This window comes from Protopterus annectens, chromosome 13.part0 (assembly GCF_019279795.1).
Source record: "Protopterus annectens isolate FY-2018-M chromosome 13.part0, PAN1.0, whole genome shotgun sequence".
Lineage (NCBI taxonomy): Eukaryota > Metazoa > Chordata > Ceratodontiformes > Protopteridae > Protopterus > Protopterus annectens.
This window is the reverse complement of record NC_056747.1, coordinates 255,180,780-255,202,256: the sequence shown is the minus strand read 5'-3', so window position 1 is coordinate 255,202,256 and position 21,477 is coordinate 255,180,780. Positions and strand designations below refer to the sequence as shown.

General features: G+C 42.6%; 1 protein-coding gene across 1 annotated transcript in view; it reads right to left on the bottom strand.

The window, feature by feature from the left end:
* The window catches only part of SBNO2 (strawberry notch homolog 2), a 2,660,605-nt gene that overhangs the window by 1,438,729 nt on the left and 1,200,399 nt on the right, over nucleotides 1-21,477 (bottom strand). The window contains exon 17 of the mRNA XM_044053813.1: nucleotides 7,560-7,568. Coding sequence (XP_043909748.1) covers nucleotides 7,560-7,568 — 9 coding nt within the window. The remainder of the gene's footprint in view (nucleotides 1-7,559; nucleotides 7,569-21,477) is intronic.

The following is a 21,477-nucleotide window of genomic DNA, read 5'->3' as shown; positions in this document are numbered from 1 at the left end:
CCCTCGGAGCCGACGAGGGAAGTCCGGCGCCGAGATTCTTCCAAGGAAGAAATCGGAGCCGACGACGGAGCCGAAGACAATTGTATCGGCTCCGACGCTATCACAGTCTCAGTTCCGACGCGACCCGGCTCCGAGCTCAAGAGAGTCGAAGGAGGAATATATTGATGGACAGGGGCAGGCATCGACTGATGAGTCGGGCTCTGAAGCATCTGGGCCAGTGCCTCGGACTTAAGAAGTCGACTCACTACCCTCTGAAGGTCATGATCCGACAGCCTCGATGACCTAGAGGAGTGAGATCTTTGGCTCCGTTCAGACAGCAGGGGAGATCCTGGAGCCGAATGAACGGAGCCAAGGGATGGTGACCTGGACCTCTTCCTAGTTGTCGGCTCCGAAGGTCTGGTCGGAGCCGACACGGGAATTTAATACCTCGGCTCCAGCCGGAGCCGAGGAACCACAGAAACTGTGGACTGAGACTCATCGGCTCCAGCCGGAGCCGATGTAGGCAGAGGTTTAGAAACCTTAGGTCTCGGCTCAGTTGTCGGAGCCGAAGACCTAGATGCCTTAGAGGGCTTCCCTGTAGACACAGAAAGGGAATCCTCTGGCTTGAGTAAGCCCCTTAAAATTAACTTATTTTTTCTTTCCTGCAGGACCCTGGGGCTGAAGCCATGGCAAACAGCACAGGAGTCCTGCAGGTGCAAAGGTCCCAGACAGTAGACACAAGAAGTGTGAGCGTCTGTCAGAGACATTTTCTGACAGCACGCATCACACTTCTTGAATCCGGAGACCTTTGCTTCTTTAGACATCTCAAAAGGTGTAATCACACACACAGTCACAAACACACTGATTACACCCTGTCTAGTTTAACTTAAAATAAAACAACTAGCTAGGTTTTTTTTTTTTTTTTAAAATAAGAAAATATAACACACACACTCCACTAGGGAAGAAAAAAGGCCTGTAGGCCCAAGGGAAGAACTTAAAGTTCTTGTGGGAAAAAAACAGGAATTTTCAAGAAAGGGGATAAGAATTCCTCTAAACTAAGGGAAATAAGTATAAATATTAAAATTAAAGGGGTTTTAATACACTAACTTTACAAGAAAAGTCACTTACCAAGAACCGGTAGAAAACCAACACCTCGATCGCTGTAGCGGCAAACGAGATCTGAGGTAACTCATGCCTAGCATTGTGGGATATAAGGGGAGCCTCGAGCCGGTGGAACCAACTCTCGAGCTTTTAGAGTGGCCGAGTCGGAGCCGAGGTCGGCTCCGAACCCATCCAGCAAGAATGAAGGCGAGATAGACAACTTAACATCCCATATGAACGCAGGGAGGACATGCAGACTCCGCACAGAAGGCACTCCAGCAGAAAATCAAACAGGAGAACCTCTTGCTGTGAGGCAACAAAGCTACCGCTGCACCACTGCTCTGTCCAGACTGTAAATGTACCAGACTGTCTATTGGTAAATGTTCCTGTGGAGGGATGACAGCCAAGTAGCTCCTGAATTTTGTATATGTTTAGGAGACAGACTGTAGCAAGGCTGATCCCAGTCATTGAAAATCATCTTTGTTTTTAGTCAGATTGAGTGACCACTCAAGAGGCATCAAGATGCAACAACTGAGCCTGTCCGCTAGAAGGATGGTCTGACTTTGAATATGTACTGCAATTAAAAAGCACTGCAAAGACATTACCCACTGCCACACTTTCATGGCATCTTGACAAAGTGGGCATGACAGAGTTCCTCTGTTTATATACTACACTACCAAAGTATTGTCACTGTAGAATTAAATCACACCCTGAGAAAGGAGGTCCTGTACAGCCTGCAATGCTAGGAGGACTACCCTCATTTCCATAACACTGATGTGAAGGTAAGCCTCTTGCTGGGTCCCTGTCACTTGTACTGACCTTCCCTCGAAATTCCTCCCTCCCAGAGAGGAAGCATTTATTCTGACAATAGCTAATGGAAGGGGACAGAAAGAATGATGACCTGATTGAACAGACTGTCACTGTATTTATCATTTTAGGTGCCATCTGCATACCAAGGAGAGCAGTACAGGGAAATTAAGAGGATGACTGGACTGAGACCATGGCTCACTGTGTGTCCACTGCAGTACTCTCACAAACCATCTGGAATGTGGTAGTAGAGTAATGACTGCTGTCATGAAGTCTAACATTTGTACTATAAAGGAAACTGGAATATAATGAGCCTGAGGGATAGCAGCCAGTTTGCTGGTAATCTTGCAATTATTTTTACTGCATTCAGATGACATCTGATAAAAGCTACAGTTTATGTGGGATCCAATTTTAATTTTTGGAAATTTACAAGGACAAACACAAATGAAGGAAGTAATTTCTTATTGGAATAATGGATTCTCCTGTGTGACAAACAGCTAACAGTTTATATATTGGAACACTCTGAACCTCTTCAGTCTGAGGTGAGGTGAGCTGTGACCTTCTCTATGCACTTCCTGAAAAGCCAGGAGGTTGTGGTGAGAAACAGAGGCAAGAAACAGAATTGATAATGAATGGCTCACAGCCTGAAGTGGAGATACCTTCTGGTTGGCTTCACGATAGTGATGTTTATTTTATTTTTTAATTTTACATTTGTTAACCGGGCTAGTCCAACTGGATACATGTCCATTTTCAGTGGAGGCCCGGGGAGAAAAGCTCCGCTATCTACTACATGGCAGTTATAAGAAAACAAGAATGTACAAAAATACACGAGGCATTTAAACCACAATTACAGGATGTTCAGAAAAAGGTGATCAGACAGAGACTTAAGTACAGGTAAGCATAATATGTAGCAGTTAGTTAAGTACAGTTAAGCATAAAATGTAACAGAATTAATAACATTGTTAAAGTTTAACAATAGAAATTTGAGTAAAGTATATTTTAGTAGAGAGAGTCAAATTCCCAGTAGAAATGGAAAGTGTGAAGTAATAGAGTTTGGGAGGAAGAGAATGCAGTAGAAGGTAGGAGGTAAAAAGATCAGCTAGGGTTATTGCAAGAGCATAGCCAGTGATTGGTTAGAAAGTGTTTCAGTTTAGTTTTAAATAGTGGGATAGAAGTTAGGGCTGTAAGGTCTGGAGGAAGTTGATTCCAAATTTTACCAACGGAGTTGGAAAATATGGAGTCACCTGCTGTGTTCTTTGAGAAAGAAGTTTGAATCAGTATTTTATCAGAAGAGCGTAGATTTTTTTGGTTGTTGTAGGGTTTTATAAGGGTGGAGAGCATAGGTGTATTCTCAGGGTGATGAAGGGCTTTGTGGGCAATTGTAAGCTGATAGTATTGAATTAGGTGGGGTAACTCCAGCCACCCTAGGTTTAGGAGATTCAGGTAGTGATGTGTTTTATATGGAGGGGCAGTGGCAAATCTGGCAATGTTGTTGTATGCTGCTGTAAGCTTATTGAGGTTATATTTTGAAAGATTAGTATATATGGGGGAAGCATATAATAGCGTAGAGATTAAGTGGGTTCTAGCTATGATGGTTCTAGCTTCAGGAGTTAGGAAAGATTTGATTCTGTAGAGAGAACCTAATTTTCTATTAGTTGCTTTTATGATAGAGTTAATATGAAAGTCAAATTTTAGAAGGTTATCAATAGTGATACCCAAATGTTTGGTTGTTTGGTCTGGAGCAATAAGGGTGCCATTGTTAGAGGTAAGTGTGAAGTTAATAGAGGGAGACAGGTGTGTGGGTAAAGAGGAGAAGTTTGGTTTTCTTCGGGTTAAGGAGGAGACAGTGATTAGAGAACCATTGCTCTATAGTGGTAAAAGTGTTTTGGGTAAGGGAGTGGAGATCAGCTTGATTTGTGGCAGAGCAAATAATGGTGGTGTCATCAGCATATTGAATACAAGTAGTTAGAGGGGTGGCAAGATACAGGTCGTTAATAAAGATGGAAAATAGAAGGGGACCTAAGATGGAGCCCTGAGGGACTCCTATAGTGGTAGGGAGAAGTTCAGAAAGATGGTTGTCCCATGAAACAGCTTGTTTCCGATTATGAAGATAGGAAGTAAACCAGTTTAAGGCAAGATTATCAAGAGAGAGATTTTAAACGATGTAGGAGGAGTTGGTGATTGACCATGTCAAAGGCTTTTGACAGGTCTACAAAAAATGCTGATGAGAGAATATTGTTATTGCGGTTTTTATTAATGGAGTCAATAAAGGATAATAAGGCTGTGGTGGTGCTATGGCATGGACGAAAGCCATGTTGGCAGTTAGCAAGGAGATTATTGGATAGGAGATGATTAAGTAACTGTTTGTGGATGCATTTCTCCATAATTTTTGCAATGGGAGATAGCAGCGCTATAGGGCGGTAGTTAGAATACTCCAATGAATCACCCCCTTTGAACAGAGGGATGATATGAGAGATTTTCCAGAGTGAGGGTATAGTACTTTCTTTTAAGGTTCTGTTGATTAGTATAGAGATATGGTATGCTATAGCTTTAGCACCTATCTGGAGATATTCAGCTGGTAATTTGTCAGCTGAGGGGGTTGAAGGTTTAAGTTTTTGAAGTAAGTATAGAATATAGGAGGTAGGTATGGGTTTGAGCTGAAATAGTGGTGGGGTGCAGCTTGGGTTAGCTAGTAAAGAGGTGTCAGGGCTTTGTTGGTTGGCTAGTTTAAGTATTGTTGCAGTAAAGAAGGCATTGAATAAATTTGCTGTTTTTAAGGGAGAATCAGGGCTGGAACCTAGTGGATTGGGTGTTTCAACTTTACCAGGGGATAGTAATGTGTTAATAGATTTCCAAAATTTATGTGGTTGGTGGTGGGAGGATTGCTGTAGCTGGGTATAAAAGTTCTTTTTATCTTTTAAGATAGCTAGCTTTGTCATGTAAAGATAAGCATCCTGCAGCCCTATCAAGCACATCTAAACCCAGTCTGAAGTTACGGAAAAATAAACTGCACATGACCACCCAGACCTTTGTCTTCTTGAACATGCAGGTTTAGACTACTCAGATTGAGAATAGGCATGAGGTCTTTTGTTTTCTTTGGGAATAAAAAGAATCCTGAATAGATGACAGGCGCGCTCTGGTCTGGTGGGACCTCTTGAATAGCTTTTTAAAGGAGTTGGGAGATCCCCTGAGCTGCTGATACAGTCCAAAGTGGGACGTCTATAAAATACAGAGAAGTCTATTTGGGAGTCACTGCAAAGGGAATGTTATAGTTTCTGTATATGAAGCCCTTCACCCAGCTGAACTGTGTACTGGACAACCAAACATGTAGGTGAAGAGACAGTTGACTCCCAACAGTCTTCAGAGTGCAGCAGTCAGGCAATCTTCTCAGGGCATTTTCTCTGAGAAAGGGCTCCTGAACCCCTGATTTTGTGGTCTGATCCATTAAATGATCCCCCCTCTGCTGTGGGGCAACCGGTCTGATGAGGAACTGAAAGAGGGATGTTGGAATTTCTTAAACCACACATCTTGTTTACCCTTTTGATTACTTAATAAGGACGTCTGAGTGTTCTCAAATGGACTCCAACTGTAGACATCTTATTTGTCCTCTTGTACTCTCATCAGAAATTTTTCATTAACCTTGGGACCAAACAAGAACTTATCATCATAAGAGGCATTTACCGGACTGCTTTAATGTAGTCCACAAGATCACAGAGATGCAACCAGGCATGACAGTGCATCAACAATGCTGATGTCCAATGTACTAGCGGTTCCATCCACTATAATGTGAAGCAGTCTCATGGCTACACTGGTGATAACACAGCTTAAACTAGTGATTCAAATTTTTTCTGGGGTATGGTGTAGATCAGTTGAAAGAATCTAGAATATGCACTGCCAGACCCTTCTGGAACCTCATGTGAGTAATGTCGTTCAACACCTAAAAAGAAAGTTCCCAAGACACAAGTGCATTTTCCAAAATGATCTATAAACAGTCTATTTTGGGAGGATGGACTTCAGAGCTTTCTTCAGATAGCTTTTTCTTGGTGGCAGCTGCAAAAACAGAATTAGTCTATAGGTCACTGCTCCAGTATGGTCTGTCCTGGGTAGGCATGAAATCTTGTTAGGCATATGGGGGATACGTTCCACCATATCAGGCTCCTGCCATGCCCTCTGCTTCATCAGCTGGATCAACTGGAAGTCGGGGGGACCAAGGAAGAAGGATTAGACCCAAATGTCTTGAAAAACAATTTCCCATCTAAGAAAAGGGAGGGTAGTGGACCAAATACTCTACTGGCAAATCTATTCCTAGACTGCTCCAAATTTGGAGACTTCATGAGGGATGTGACGCTCGTGTATGGAATGAGGCATTGCATAGGGGAATTGATATTTCTCCTTTATACTGACACTTGGTGAATTTGGAAGGAATCTTCAAAGGACTCGCATATCTTGGGAACCTTGCTGAAGGATCAGTTTGAGTCATCTGGCGCTGCTTGGGCCAATGACAAGGGCTCAAAGGACTCAGGCCTGCGTTCAAGGCAAAGATGAAACATAGGGTGCATCAGCTTCCTGTTCTGAAGGAAATGCAATGATTTTCTAATGCCAGAGTGGACTAGAATGGTGCAGAACTGGTGTTCAAAGAAGATGAGATTAACTACCTGACACAGGAGCCACTGCTACCAAAGATCCTGCTGACTCCAGTATCGAGATAAGTAATGAAACTTTGGATGCTGATATCCCTGCCACTGGGAAAAGAGCCGAGCAAGTCAGCACATTTGCTGTCAAGGGTTTTGCCAGCTAGACTCACTTGGCTCCAAAGGAATCGCAATGCATTGGATGTATGGTCCATATCACAAAATCAGACCCCGTGGGTGCCAATGAAGGATACATCGGGACTGAAACCTGGCTCTGATACTACCAGCACAAAGACATGCTAATGAAGGAGCCCCCCCCCCAACACCTTTACTGAATTATCACTTGTGATGTAGGCAAATTTACATTTATTGGAAAGTAATCAAACTATATTAATGTAACAAACATTATACTTTATATAAATTGCTACGTGTCATATAACCTATGCAATATTACATAATTCAATTTCTGCCTTTTTTTTTATTTTTAAGACAAACATCTTTATTAAACCATCACTTACTAAACAGAAATATACATTTATATAATTGAAAACAAACCACACCAACACAATCCTAGTCGCAAGCATTTTACATCACAAAGCATACTGACACTCCCAGTTGCAAACATTACACATCAACCAAACATTACATAGCTCATTTAAATCCTGCCACCTTTTAGACCTCATTCCTCCCTTGTATGCACTGTTTACGTAATTCCCATTTTTTCCTGTGCAGTTTGCTCCTACCCTTTTCTAAAGATCTCAAATTCCAGTTGTTTTATCTCTGTTACTGTATTTACTATTTCCAGTATAGCTGGTTTAGATTTTGATTTTCATTTTCTAGCAATTGCTTTTTCAGTAGCCATTATTAGACACAACAAGGCCTTACCATGTCTAGGCAATTCCAATTCTGTATCATAGCTCAGACAAATCATCTCCCTCATCAGCCCAATCTACCCATCCAGCATCTCTGACAGTGCATCCCACAAGGAACCCTTAAAGTCCATCAACTCACTGCACTCCCAGAAAGTATGTTCCCAATTACCTCTTTCTTCTCCTTCTCACCTCCATTTACTGTCACAGCCTGAGGAAAAAGTCTAGAGTCTACCTGGGGTATAAAAATATCTATAAACATTTCCAGGCAGAAATCATAAATTTTCTAGATTTTGTTGCATATCTTGGAGACATACATATATCCTTCTATTGTTTCTTTGTGAATTGCTTATTCAATCTTTCTTCCCAAGCCTTTCTAACCTCCTCTGATTTATTCTTATAGTTATCATGCAATATTTTATATGCTCTATTAATTATTCCTTTTTTAATGGCAGCTTCTATTACAAATTCCATTAAAAAACCCTACCAGTGCTGGTCTTTAGTTTGAGACACCCCCCACCCCATTTCTTTCTCTTTGCCTATACTCTGATAGCAATCCCTGATAGGGAAGGCAATCTCTAACCTGCAGTCTAAATAAATTATTGGCGTCTTCTCATTCTATCATCTTTTCCTCTCTAGTTATTTGCTTGTAATACCTTGGTTCCTTTGCCAGTTTTCTCCAATAAATTCCATCCCCTCTTGCCTATTCTATTGTCTGTATCCCTAATTGTAGTCATCACTATCGGCAGAATCTCCCTTCTCCATTCCCATATTGGTTTAGTTCTCAGAATACTTTCTGCTACTTTATGGATATAATATTCTGCATGATTATTCTCCTTAAAGACATGCATCAAAAATCTCAGCCTCGCTTTGTTTCTTCAGCTTCCCCCATGTTTCATCATCCCTTTCCACTTTGAATTAAAGTTTTCTGCTTGTGCTATGTATAGGAGCTTTAACCGTGTAGTTCTGAAATACGTCCAATAGAATACGGCAGATCTGAAGGGGTATCAGCTTACTCCACTTGACTCTTGCATCTTTACCTCCCAAAGTCCTTCAGCTCTTTGTTAACTGATACCCACAACTTCTCCTCTAGTGGATAAAAATATGCCTGACCTGTGTACAAGACTAAAGTGAGTAAGTGCTTTTATCTTACTATCCATGCAACAAAGCTTCTATTTTCTCAGTTTTGTATTGACTTTTGTTTTTGGTCTCTTCCCAGATGTCTTTAGCTGCCACACTAGAATCATTTTTAATCCATACTCCTAAATATTTCATTTTATCATGCCGACATAAATATGGTGATTCCTGAATGTTCATGCGTGGGTACATAATTTACTGCTATTGCCTTTGAGCTTCATTAATTTTGCATCCCAAAAAGATCTGAAACTGCCTCAAAATGTTGCACAACACTACAATGTCTTTTTCTGGTTTTGTCAGGTACAAAATAATACCATCTGCAAATAAGGCCAGCTTTTCTTGACTACCATACCAATTATATCCGTGAATTTCTGAGTCCCTTATTTTCTTTGCCAATGGTTCTAAATATAATCCAAATAATAAAGGGGAAAGAGGACACCCCTGCCTGGTTCCTCTGCTCAAACAAAAATTATCAAAGAGGACCCCAACCACTTTAATTTTTCACCTCTGAGCCCTCATATATTCTCCTAATCAACCTTATATTTTTTTTTTCAGGAAATGCAAATGTTTCCACTGCCCAGCTCATAAAGTCCCAGCTTACTCTGTCAAACGCTTTCTCTGCATCAAGACTCACCAACAACAGTATTTTCTAACAATGTGCTTCCATCTGGATCATCAATGTTCTGTTAATGTTCTCAAATGTTTGCCTCCCCTCCAAAAAATTACACATATCCATATCTATCAGTTTTGGCATTACTTTTGCCATTCTTTTAGCCATTACAGACATGAACACTTTATAATCATGGTTTAGTACTGAAACGGGCCAGTAAAAGCTGGATCTGATGGATCCTTACCCCTCTTTGGGTATTAACAGCTACTGCTGCTTTCATCCAGGACAGTGGTACTTCTCTTAAGAGACTGTTAATCAAAACCATCAAGATCTTTATCATTATTTTCCTCCTAGCTTTTAAACTTCCACAGGAATACCATCTACTCCTGGAGACTTTCTTGTAGACTGATTATAGATCACAATTTTTATCTCATCTCCTCCTACCCTGTTAGTAATGAGCCTCATCTACCTCTAACCTTGGCATATTTTTCTTCCATAAACATTTCCATTTGTATCTTTTTCATGATTTTCATATTTCTCTGCTTTATAGAGATTCTCATAGAATTTCTGAAATATTTCTACCACCTTTACATGAACTTGTTAGCTTCATGTGTGTGTACTGGGCTAATGGCCCTAGAGCCTTTACAAGCCTAGCCCACAGGATTACCCTGGCATCATGCCACCCGACCTTAGTTCCTTGTGCCTCTGTCGAGAAGCGCCAATGGAGTGATCCCCGGGGTGAATTTTCTATTTCCCATCCACTCAAAGATTTCTCTTGAAGATGGACAGTGAGGTGCGCTGCTTGACATGTACAGGAAGTCTATTCCATAGCATGGGCAGTCTCTGGGTTATGAACCTGCCCCTCCAGCATGTTCTGTTGATTGTGGTAATGAGGTTGAGGTCTCTGCAGCGTGGGGTGCAGAGGGATTGGGAATTCTTTAAATGTAGAATTTCTAATAGAGCTGGGTCAGACGTGGCTTTAAGTCAAGCAGAGATTGCCTCTAAGGCGGCGATATGAGACAGAATATTTGGAGTTTTTTGAGTCTGTCCATATAGGACAAGTGTTTAAGGCCTAGGATCCTCTTTGTGATGTACTTTTGCTGCCTCTCCAGTTGTTGCAGGTGTCTGGCTCCCTAAGTTTTGTGACAGTCCTTTCTAGTTTCTGTTGTCCGAGTCGTTGTGCTAAAAGTTTTTTGCACTCGTGTTACTATTAAAAAAAAAAACAGCTGCTTAACAGCAACCTTTCTAAGCTTGTACATATTACCGAGTTAATCCCTTAATTTCTGCCTAGCATTCTGCAGTCGATACACTTCTTGTTCTGCCAGATTCCCCCATTCTGCAATACTACAACATATGTCAGTCCCTCTAAATAATTCTTGTTACTTCTTAAGCATAGCTCCTTTTCTTTTATTTCCATCCTATTTTTAAACCCCACCTTAATTTTATCTCACTCCCTAGCTATATTTTCAGAATAAATTTCTGTCCTCTCTAGCAGTTCCTGAATAATCTCCACTACCCATTCCTTAAATTCCTCTCTTTTCAACAGACAGGAGGGAAAGCACCAATGTCTCATTTTTATTTTAGTAATTATTCATGCATGATCTGAAATAGTTATTGGGTGGGTATCAAGACCTCCAATTAAATACAGATGTTCCTGTGAAATCTAAATTCTGTCTAGCATAGCCCAGTTTTTAAATCTTGGGGAATATACTAAATTCACATCTTCCATGCCAAATATTTAAAAATTTCTTTAAAAATCTTCCCTCCTTTGTTATATTTTCCCTTCTGCCCCCCCCCCCCCCGCCCCAGACACATCTTCACTGCTGCAAATCAAATTCTAGTCCCCACCTAAAAGTAATATTCCTTGCTGAAAACTGATCATTTCTCCCAGAATTTTCTTAAGCTCCATTATAGCAGTTTAGGTGTAATGTAAATACATGCCAGTGTAATCCCTCTTTTGCCAGTAGCCCCTTAGGGCTAGAAATTTGCCATTATCATTTTTTTTTTATTTCTTCTTCTATCACTGCTGGAGCTCCTCTTGTCCTTTGCTCCAGGTATTCCGCTGAATACCCATCCTGAAAACCTTTCTTTATCAAATTCACATAGTCAGTTCTAAGTGTGTCTCCTGTAACATAGCTATTTGCACTCACCTGTGAAGCCATTTACATTTAAAGACATTAAAGAAAACATCATTGTATGAGAAAGTTATTATTCCCAGGTTTTATGTACAACTCCTTTTTATGTGTCTAGTTCCAGCTTTTGTGTTACATGCATACCCTGTTTGGCAGGTTGAACTTAACAGTTGTTTCTTGTCAGATACATTTGAGCCTATGTCACATCTTATAAAACGTTTGTTTTACTGAAAGTCCTCAGACAAAAAAAAAACATACTACCAATACCCCCCAAAACCTATTAAGTTAATACCGGACACACAAAAAGTACAGTTGTGTACACTTACCTTAAATGTAGATGTTTGAGTTTATTCACTGTTGCAGTCATCACACTTTGGTATTTAGGCCGACTGAGGGCTACCTGCAGGCAGATAATCAGAGTCTTGGGATTTCTGCGTAGGATGCTGTCACGTCTTCCATGACGTCATGTCGTCGTGGGTATAAAACATGCAGCTGACGCCATTACATCAGTTTCTCTTGCCCCATATGTCAGAAGCCCCCAAAATAGGAAGCAATTACATGATGTGGAACACCTCCAGTAAAAAGTAAATACCACTGCCATGAGATATGGCCAAAAAGAGGAGAGGCAGAAAGAATAGAAACGTCAGTGGGCTGAAGGGAGGATAACCAGGACTGCAACCGTGAATACACTTGAACATCTACATTTATGGCAAGTGTACACAACTGTATTATGTTCTTCGTGTTTCACTGTTGCAGTCATCACACTTGGCTTGATTCCCAAAGCTGTGGAACGGTGGAGGCAGACGAGAAGTATTGGGGCAGGGCATCAGGTCTTGTAAGACTGCTGTGGCAAATCCAGCTCTGGATTTAGAAAAAACAGGTAAGTGGTAATGCTTGGTAAAGGTGTGTACAGAACTCCAGGTTGCAGCTTCCAAGATATCCCAGGTAAGGACTCCCCTGAGAAATACTGTAGAGGTTGAGGTAGCCCTAGAGGAATGAGTTCTGATCCCCTGTGGGGTATGTTTTACATGGTGTTTCTAACAGAAATGAATGCAGTGTGCTATCCATTTGGAAATGGTTTACTTTGAAACGGCTTTGCCCTCTGCCCCTGTAGCAAAGCTGACTAGCAGCTGGTCAGATTTTCTGAAAAGTTTAGCTCTGTTTAGGTAGAACCTGAGCTGTCTGTGCACGTCTAAGGAGTGCAGAATCCTTTCCCCTTTATTCTGAGGATTAGAGAAAAAGGTTGGTAAATGGATGGATTGGTTTAAAGCCACACTGGATATCACCTTGGGCATAAATGATGGGTTAGTCCTGAAGAATACCCTATCTGCATGGAAAATAATGAAGGGTTTCCACAACCATTAATGCCTGTAACTCGGACACTCTTCTTGCTGAAGTGATGACTAGAAGTAAGGCTGTTTTCCAAGAGAGGAATTTTAACTCTGCTGCAACAGCAGGCTCAAAAGGGGGAAGGCGTGAGCTTCTCGAGTACAAAGTTAAGGTCCCAGGCAGGGGAGGGGAACTCTCCTTGGGGGGCTTAAGTTCCTCTCAGGAATTGTTTGATGAGAGGTTGTGAAAATAGAGGTGGGCCTCAGTATTGTAATGAGCTGAGATGGCAGAGGCATGAATTTTAATAGATGAGAAGGATAGGCCTTTGTGGAGTAGCTCTGCTAGGTAATCCAGGATTTGAGGTAAGCTGGGCACAGCTGTGTCCTTTCCTTGAGACTAGCTCCAAGAACAATATATTTCCACTTTTCTGAATAGGATTTCCTAGTACTAGGCCTTCTGGTCTCAAGGATGACATCTACCACCTGTTTCCTGAGGGTTACTGGTGGTGTATTCAGGGAGTAAGCCAAGCTGCAAGGTACAGGGTTCGCAGCTGTGAATGCAAAATCTGTCCCTCCTGCTGGCACAGCAGGGAGGGGGTCTGATGTAGGTGCCAGGGTGGCACTGCTGTCAGACTGCGTAGGAGTGTGTACCAGTGCTGGCGTGGCCAGTCTGGGACAATAAGGACTGTCCTTGGCCTGTCCCATTTGATTTTGAGTAGTACTTTTGAGAGCAGGGGCAGAGGGGGAAAGGCATAAATTGAGAGGTTTTCCCATGTAAAGGATAGGGCATCCACTTTCCAAGCATGGCTGTGGGGATTTCTGGTGAAAAATTTGGTCAACTGATGGTTGAGACAAAGAGGTCCACCTCTGGAGTCCCCCACCTATGGATGAGAAGTTTGAATGAGTTGGGGTCCAGCTTCTACTCTTGTGGGTCCAGCAGATTTCTGCTTAAGTCGTTTACCAGTGAATTTTGTTTGCCTGGCAGGAATTGAGCTTGCAGGTGCACTTGGTTGCTCAAGGCTGTGTTCCACAGGGCCATGGCAAACCTGCAGAGTGGGTAGGAATGAGTTCTCCCCTGCTTGTTTATGTACCACATAACTGTGGTGTTGTCTGTCTTTATCCATTGTCGTCCTGAAAGGACAAGGTATTTGAAGGATGTCAGAGCATTCTGTACAGCTAACATTTCTTTTTGATTGATATGCACTGGAGTTTGTCCTGGGCTCCATTGGCCTTGAATGCATTTGCCTTCCATGTGAGATCCACATGCATAGTCTGGTGTGTCTTATCAGGGTTTGGGCAGCGGGGGGTTGAGTGAAAAGAAGTCCCTTGTTCTGGTTGCATGCCTCTGCCCACCAAAGGAACTCTGCCCTAAGACAAGGAATGATAGGAATCAGTGTTTCCAGGTCCTGAGAATGTTGACACCAGAGACTAAAGTACCACTGAAATTTCCTCATATGCAGTCTTGCATATGGAATTAGTAGAATGCATGAGGATATGAGCCCTAGGGCTTGCAGAATTTTTCTTGCAGATAGATGGGCTTTGGTGGCCATTACTTTGAAGTAGTTTGTCAAATAAACCTGATTTTCTGGTGTTAAGAATGCCATCTGGGAAGTTGTGTTCAAGCCTGCTCCCAGGAATACAATCTTTTGGCTAGGCACCAGTTGTGATTTCATTTCATTGATGGTGTATCCCAGAGAAGTTAGAAGTCTCTTTACAAATGACAGGTGCTGAAGTAGCAATTCCTGACTGTCCGCCTGAATCAGGCAATCATCAAAGTATGGGAAAATTTGAATATTTCTCTGTCTGCAGTATGCAATAGCTGGAGCCAGGCACTTTATGAATATCCTGGGTGTAGTAGATAAGCCAAAGGGAAGTGCAGAGAACTGATGGTGCATAGAGCCTGCCCTGAAATGTAGATATTTCCTGCAAGATTCCTTTATGGGGATGTGCAGATAAGCTTCTTTTAAGTCTAGGGTGACTAGCCAGGCGTCTTTGGATAGCATAGGAAGAAGCTGGTGCACAGTCAGCATTTTGAATTTTGGGACCACTAAGAAGGTGTTGAGAATTGACAGATCTAGGATAGGGCACCAACAGCCCTCTTTTCTGGGCACCAGAAACAGTCTGGAGAAGAAACCCTGTCCCCTTTGCTCTATTGGCACAGGTTGAATAGCCCCGATACTGAGAAGAGGAAGTACTTGCTTTTGAGCCTCTGCCCACTGGTTTAGAGGAAGGTCTGGCAACCCGCTTGGGGTTGGCAGTGAGTGGAAGTGGAATTTGTATGCCTGGGATACAATGTTTAGGACCCATCAGTCCTGGGTAATGGACATCCAGTTTATTGCATGCAGGGTGAGTTTTCCTCCTAGGGGTGCAAGTACTTGGGCCTTGCTGGGAAACAAGATAAGTCATTGTGAACGTTTTCCATAAGGGAGTGACTTACCACTTCCTGTTTTAGAGGAGGGAGCACTCCACTGTTTAGATCTCTGCATACCCTGAGACTGTAGTCTTGGTGGCTTGTTGCCCCTGGGAGGGACTGGAAAGGACCGGTTTTAAAAGGCCAATGCCTACTGACTCTAGGTGGCTGTACCTGTAAGAAATCTTTAACAGTTTGTATAGCTTTAGATTTTTCCTCCATCTTTTTAAGAACTTCTGCTTTTGCGCAACACAAACTTTCCTGGTTTAATGTAGCATCTATTAATTTTACTTTGACATGGTCTGGCAAGATTTGCTCTTTCAGCCAAGCATACCTTCTCAGTACAGACCCAGTGACAGCAGCCCTGCAAGATGCTTCTAAGGCATCAAAACCACACTGCAAAGTATGTTTATTAATTTGGTTTGCAGAATGCAATAACTCTTGTAAATCTTTATTTTCTGTACAATCTGGAAGCAACAACATTTTTTGTTTAATTAGTTCCATAATATGCTGCTGGTACTTCAACATGTGAAACTGGCAATTCAAAGCCCTGATGGTAAGAGTTGCAGAGGTATATACCTTCTTATCCCATCTGTCTGATGCTCTAGAATCCCTGTCCGAAGGGGTTGGGGTTTTGGCTGTAGTAGCCTTAATGCCTTTAGGTCCCTGGGATATAGTCGCTGGATCCGCAGTGGGATTTTTAGAGAGAAATCTGTAGTAATCTTTTAGAGAGAAATCTCTGTAGTACCTGTCAGGCTTTCTAGGAACAGGAGTAAGACTGGATTCCATGAAAACATCATCTACAATGTCCAGGACAGGGGGTATAGCTAGAGGCCTGTGCTGTGGCAAGTCTAAAAATTCTCTGAGTCTCTTTTTGGACTGAGGGTAGTCCTGGCATTCCCAATGGAAATGCTCTCAAAGTAGGCAAGGTTTCAACAAAGGGGTCAAGGGGGCTTGAGTATACGCTTTGGTAGTTTGTTTTCTAGGCGTAGTGCGAACTCAGGCCTGAGAAACTCGGTAGTTTTAGTCAAAAACGAAGCATTCGGTCAAATGCAATCAAGTGGTCGGAATACACCCTCAGAGGCCGGTGCCTGCACAGCGGCTCCGGACCCATCCAAGGTAGACACATCTGCAAGTTCCACGATCGAAGAAGCATCTCGTGGCATACTGGACTCCGAATGGGTCTCAGCAGAGGCCTGTGAATCTGTAGAAGAGGGCATCAGGGGCTGCGAAAGCGCCTCACTGAGTACCGGCGGACTGGCGACTAGCTTAACGGGAGAGACTGCAGTTTTGCACCTATGCAGTCTGTCTCTGTCTTTATCCTTATGTTGTTTCAGAAGATAGGTAGTCTGATGGCTTATCGAAGCAGTTTCGGAATACGGAGAACGAGAGCGAAAGAATTTTGCGACAAAGATAGCCAGACAACAAATAAATCGGGTGTTAAACAAGGCACAAAACCTACAGCGAGGAAATTCTTGGTCTGGGCCTAAACAGATGACACAGTAAGAATGAAAATCTTTGTGAGGTATTTGCTTTCCACAGGCAAGACAATTGTTAACTTTTTCTGACATCGGTTAGAGCAAGAAAAAAGGATCCCCAATGGGATACTTAGCTTTAGAAGACTTCAGGTTTGAAATTCGAAAAACAAAAATTTCAGAAAGCGGCTGACCGGCACTTGCAAACTGTAATGGCGTCGGCTGCATGTTTTATACCCATGATGACCTGACGTCATGGAAGAGGCGACAGCATCTGACACAGAAATCCCAAGACTCTGGTATTTGGGATGACTGAGGGCTACCTGCAGGCAGATAACCCAAGTGTGACGTATGCAACAGTGAAACACAAAGAACATCTATGTACACCTTCAAATATTGAAGTTTTACCCTCCTAACAGGACAAGTCCTAAACTGACAGCAGCACACAGAGACTTGAGTTACATAAAAGAAATGTCATCTATGCGAAGACACATAGTGCAGCCTGTACTTCAAGTGTTGATTGGTTTTGTCTTATCTTTATAGCTTTAGCAGCTGGGAAAACCCCTAAATGTTTTCAGAAAACATTAACTACCTTAGAAAAGCCCCTGAATGCTTTCAGAGAGCACTATCTACTTTGGGGAAACCCCTGAATGCTTTCAGAGATCATTATCTCCTACCCAATTTCTCTTTTTTCCTCGGCCACTCTCCACCAGTCTGTAGCCAGTTTCTCTTTATCAGATTGTCTCCAAGGAGACATGAGAACCAGCTGCAGAACTGTTACTGAGTATACATGTATTTGCTAGAAAAAAGCCTCACAATACCCAAGGTTCTTTTTCATTTATTTGCTCCCTCTTAAAACTTGTTACTAAATCAGTCTAAAGTCTTCAAATCCAGTTATTTCCCCATGCAAGAATGAGAAAAAGCACATTCATTTTTCTTTTATCATGCTTTTTAACCAGGCTTTTTTATATGTTGCAGTGCCTATATTACTTAAAACTGAACAATAAGAGAGAGAAGGGAGAAAAGAAAAAGGACAGTTTTGTACCTACCATAAATGTAGATGTTCGAGTGCTAATACAGCTGCAGTAATAAAGTACAGTTTTGTACCTACCATAAATGTAGATGTCCGATAGGAATGCATCTACAGTCCTTACAAATGGGTTGTCCTGTCATCAGGCAGCCCTTCGGTCGGCCGGATTCCAAAGTCTGGGTCCGGCTTTGGCTGGTGTCGCACTTCACCCGACGTCATCGCTGCAGTTTTTCGGGTATAAAGGCATCAGCCGACGCCATTTTCCTCAGTGTTTCTTGCCCCAGATGCCAGGTGCCCTCTTGGATGGCTAAATTTGGATAAATGCCAATGTTTCCAAATAGTAAAGAGCAAACACATAAAATAAGCATGTATATACATATATACAAACAAATACACCATAATAGATCCCCCCCAAGCTAGCTGAAGGATGGCAAATACCCTAGGAGTACCTCAGAGGGAAGGTGGGTGGGTAATCCTGACTGCAGATGCATTCCTATCGGACATCTACATTTATGGTAGGTACAAAACTGTACTATGTCCTTCAAGGATGCATCTGCAGTCCTTACAAATGGGTAGAATACCATAGCTAAACAAGGGGAGGAGGAAAAGAGTAGAAATTATGGTGTAGCTAGGATCCCTTGCAAAACAGCAGTGGCAAAACCTGCTCGGGATCTAGAGTATAAAGGTAAATTGTAATGCTTGGCAAATGTATGCACGGAGGTCCAAGTAGCAGCCTCTATAATGTCCTTGGTAGCCACTCCTCGTAAGAAAGCTGTGGTAGTGGCTGTAGCCCTTGTGGAGTGAGGCCTGATGTTCTCTGGAGTTGCCTTTCCATGGTAGGAGTAACAAAATCTAATGCAATTCCCTATCCATTTGGAGATTGTCTGTTTTGAAATTGGCTTTCCTTCCTTTCCTGTGGCATATGCTACCAGAAGCTGGTCAGTTTTTCTATTGGACTTGGTCCTGTCCAGGTAGTAGCGTAATTGTCTATGCACATTCAAGGTATGCAAGAGTCTTTCTCCCCTGTTCTGTGGGTTTGGGTAGAATGCAGGAAGGTGGATAGCCTGATTTAATGACACTCTGGATACCACCTTAGGCATAAATGTAGGATTTGTTCTCATGGACACTCTATCTTGATGGAAGATCAGGAAGGGTTGCACTGCCATTAATGCCTGTAGTTCAGAGACCCTTCTTGCTGAAGTTATTGCCAGCAGGAAGGCAGTTTTCCAGGATAAGTATTGTAATTCTGCTGTTGCTGCTGGTTCGAAAGGGGGAAGTGTCAATTTTTCTAGCACAAAGTTCAAGTCCCATGCTGGCAATGGTGGTTTCCTGGGAGGTTTTACATTTTTAATTCCTCTCAGGAACTGTCTGAGCAGAGGGTGAGAGAAGACAGGAGGATCAAAGCTGTATTCTGCTGAAATAGCTGATGCATGTATCTTGATGGAAGAATAGGACAGGCCTGAATGGAAGAGCTCTGCCAAGTACTCCAGGATGTTGGCTATGTTTACTAGTGTCACATCTTCTCCCTTTGCAGTACTCCAAATGAGATATCTTTTCCATTTTGCTGCATAATTCTTTCTTGTTGAAGGTCTACGAGCCTCCAGGATTATGTCTTTAACCCTTTGGGATAAATTTGGGTTAATTTCTGTCATGTAATGTTCCAGGCAGTTAGCTGCAGAGTTTTCAGGTTTGGATGCAGGATGTTGTAGTTGTTCTGTGTTAACAGTAATGGGATCAGGGGTAGTGTCCATATTTGTTCCCGAGACATGCTCCTCAGCAATGGATACCAATGTTGTCTTGGCCAGTCTGGAGCTATCAGAATGATCCTTGGATGGTCCTCTTTGATCTTCAGAAGCACCTTGTGCATCAAAGGAAGTGGTGGGAATGCGTATGCTGTCAGGTTTTTCCAACTGAAAGATAGGGAGTCCACCTTCCAAGCAAGTGGGTGGTACGTCCTTGTGCAGAATTTCTTTAGCTGGTGATTGAGTGGGGATGCAAACAAGTCTATTTCTGGTAATCCCCATTCTCTTGTGATGGCTTTGAAGATGTCCGGATGCAGTATCCATTCGTGGGCATCTGTGGTAGTTCTGCTTAATATGTCTGCTAGAGTGTTTTCTTTTCCCGGTACAAAAATTGCTTGTAACTGAATGTTGTAGCTCAGAGCCACATCCCATAGGTCCAGTGCCAGCTGGCATAGAGGATATGAATGTGTGCCTCCCTGTTTGTTGATGTACCACATAACTGTGGTGTTGTCTGTCCTTATCAACTGACCTTCTTGGAGAAATGGTCTGAATGACTGGATTGCCAATTTTACTGCCAGCATTTCCTTTAGATTTATGTGTAGGCGTAGCTGGTCTTGAGTCCATAAGCCTTGTATGCACTTGCCCAGCATGTGTGCCCCCCAACCGAGGTCTGAGGCATCTGTCGTGATGGTTTGTCTTGGTTGACTGTTGCAGAAGGGTAATCCTGTGTTTGATTGACAGGCCTGAGCCCACCACAGGAACTCTTGCTTCAGGCATGGAATTATTGGAATTTGGGTTTCTAGGCTGTGCTTGTGTTGGGACCACAAATTCTTTAGGTACCACTGTAGCTTTCTCATATGCAGTCTGGCATGAGGGACCAGAATTATGCAGGATGCCATGAAGCCTAGGGCTTGCAGTACTTTTCTTGCAGTTAGATGGTTCTGCTTTGTTAATGCCAAGAAGTAGAGAGGTAGTTGCTCTTTCTTTTCTGCAGTTAGGAATGCCATTTGTTTTGATGTGTCCAGCTCTGCACCCAGAAAGGTTATTCTTTGGGATGGAATCAGCCTTGACTTTTTTATATTGACTGTATATCCCAGGGCTTGCAGCAGGTAAATGACTCTTTGTAAGTCTTCTGTTAGCTTGCTTTTGTTGTCCGCTTGTATCAGGCAGTCGTCCAGGTAGGGATAAATTTGGATCCCCTGAAGCCTGCAATGAGCAATTACTGATGCCAGGCATTTCGTGAACACTCTGGGCGCAGTAGACAAGCCAAAGGGCAATGCTGAAAATTGATAATGCTCTGATCCTGCAAGAAATCTGAGGTATCTTCTGCAAATTGGTCGTATGGGGACGTGCAGGTATGCCTCCTTGAGATCTAGAGTTACCAGCCAAGACTCCTTGCCCAGCATGGGAAGAAGCTGCTGTAGTGTCAGCATTTTGAATTTTGGGACAATGATGTATGTATTTAAGGAGGACAGGTCGAGAATAGGTCTCCAACTTTTTTCCTTTCTTGGAACTAGGAATAGTCTTGAGTAGAATCCCTTTCCTTGTTCTGTTGTTGGCACTCTTTCCACAGCTCTCATGTTTGCTAACTGCATTATCTGTTGTAGAGCCTCTGTTTTTTGATTTGGAGGTAGATTTGGCATTCCTCTTTTGACTGGTAAAGTGTGGAAGTGGAACCGGTAACCTTGATCTATGGTTTGTAAAATCCACTTGTCTTTTGTGATATAGTGCCAGTTCTTTGAAAATAAGGTTAATTTGCTGCCTAATGGAGCTGCTATTTGTTCCCTGGTAGGCGGATTTAGAATTAAGTCACTGTGGCTGTGTTGTTGTAGTGGCAGTGGTTGTGTCTGTGCCTCTGTTGTTACCTTGCCACTGTCGTCCTCTGTAGGCACCTCCTCTGGATTGGTTTCTGCCTCTGGAACGTCTATTCCTGCCCCTTTGGGATCTTGTGGAGTCAGGAAAGGACCAATTTTGGCAGGCCAGTTCCTGCTAAACCTTGGGGGTTGGACCTGCAAGAAATCTTTAACCGTTTGAACAGATTTTGCCTTTTCTTCCATTTTCTTCATTACCTGCTGGGCAGGTGTACCAAACAAGCTGGTCTTATCCATAGGAGCATCTAATAACTTAGCTTTAACATGATCCGGTAAAGCTTGTTCCTTTAGCCATGCATGCCTTCTTATCACTGTGCCAGTCATGGCTGATCTAAATGAAGCCTCCAGTGCATCA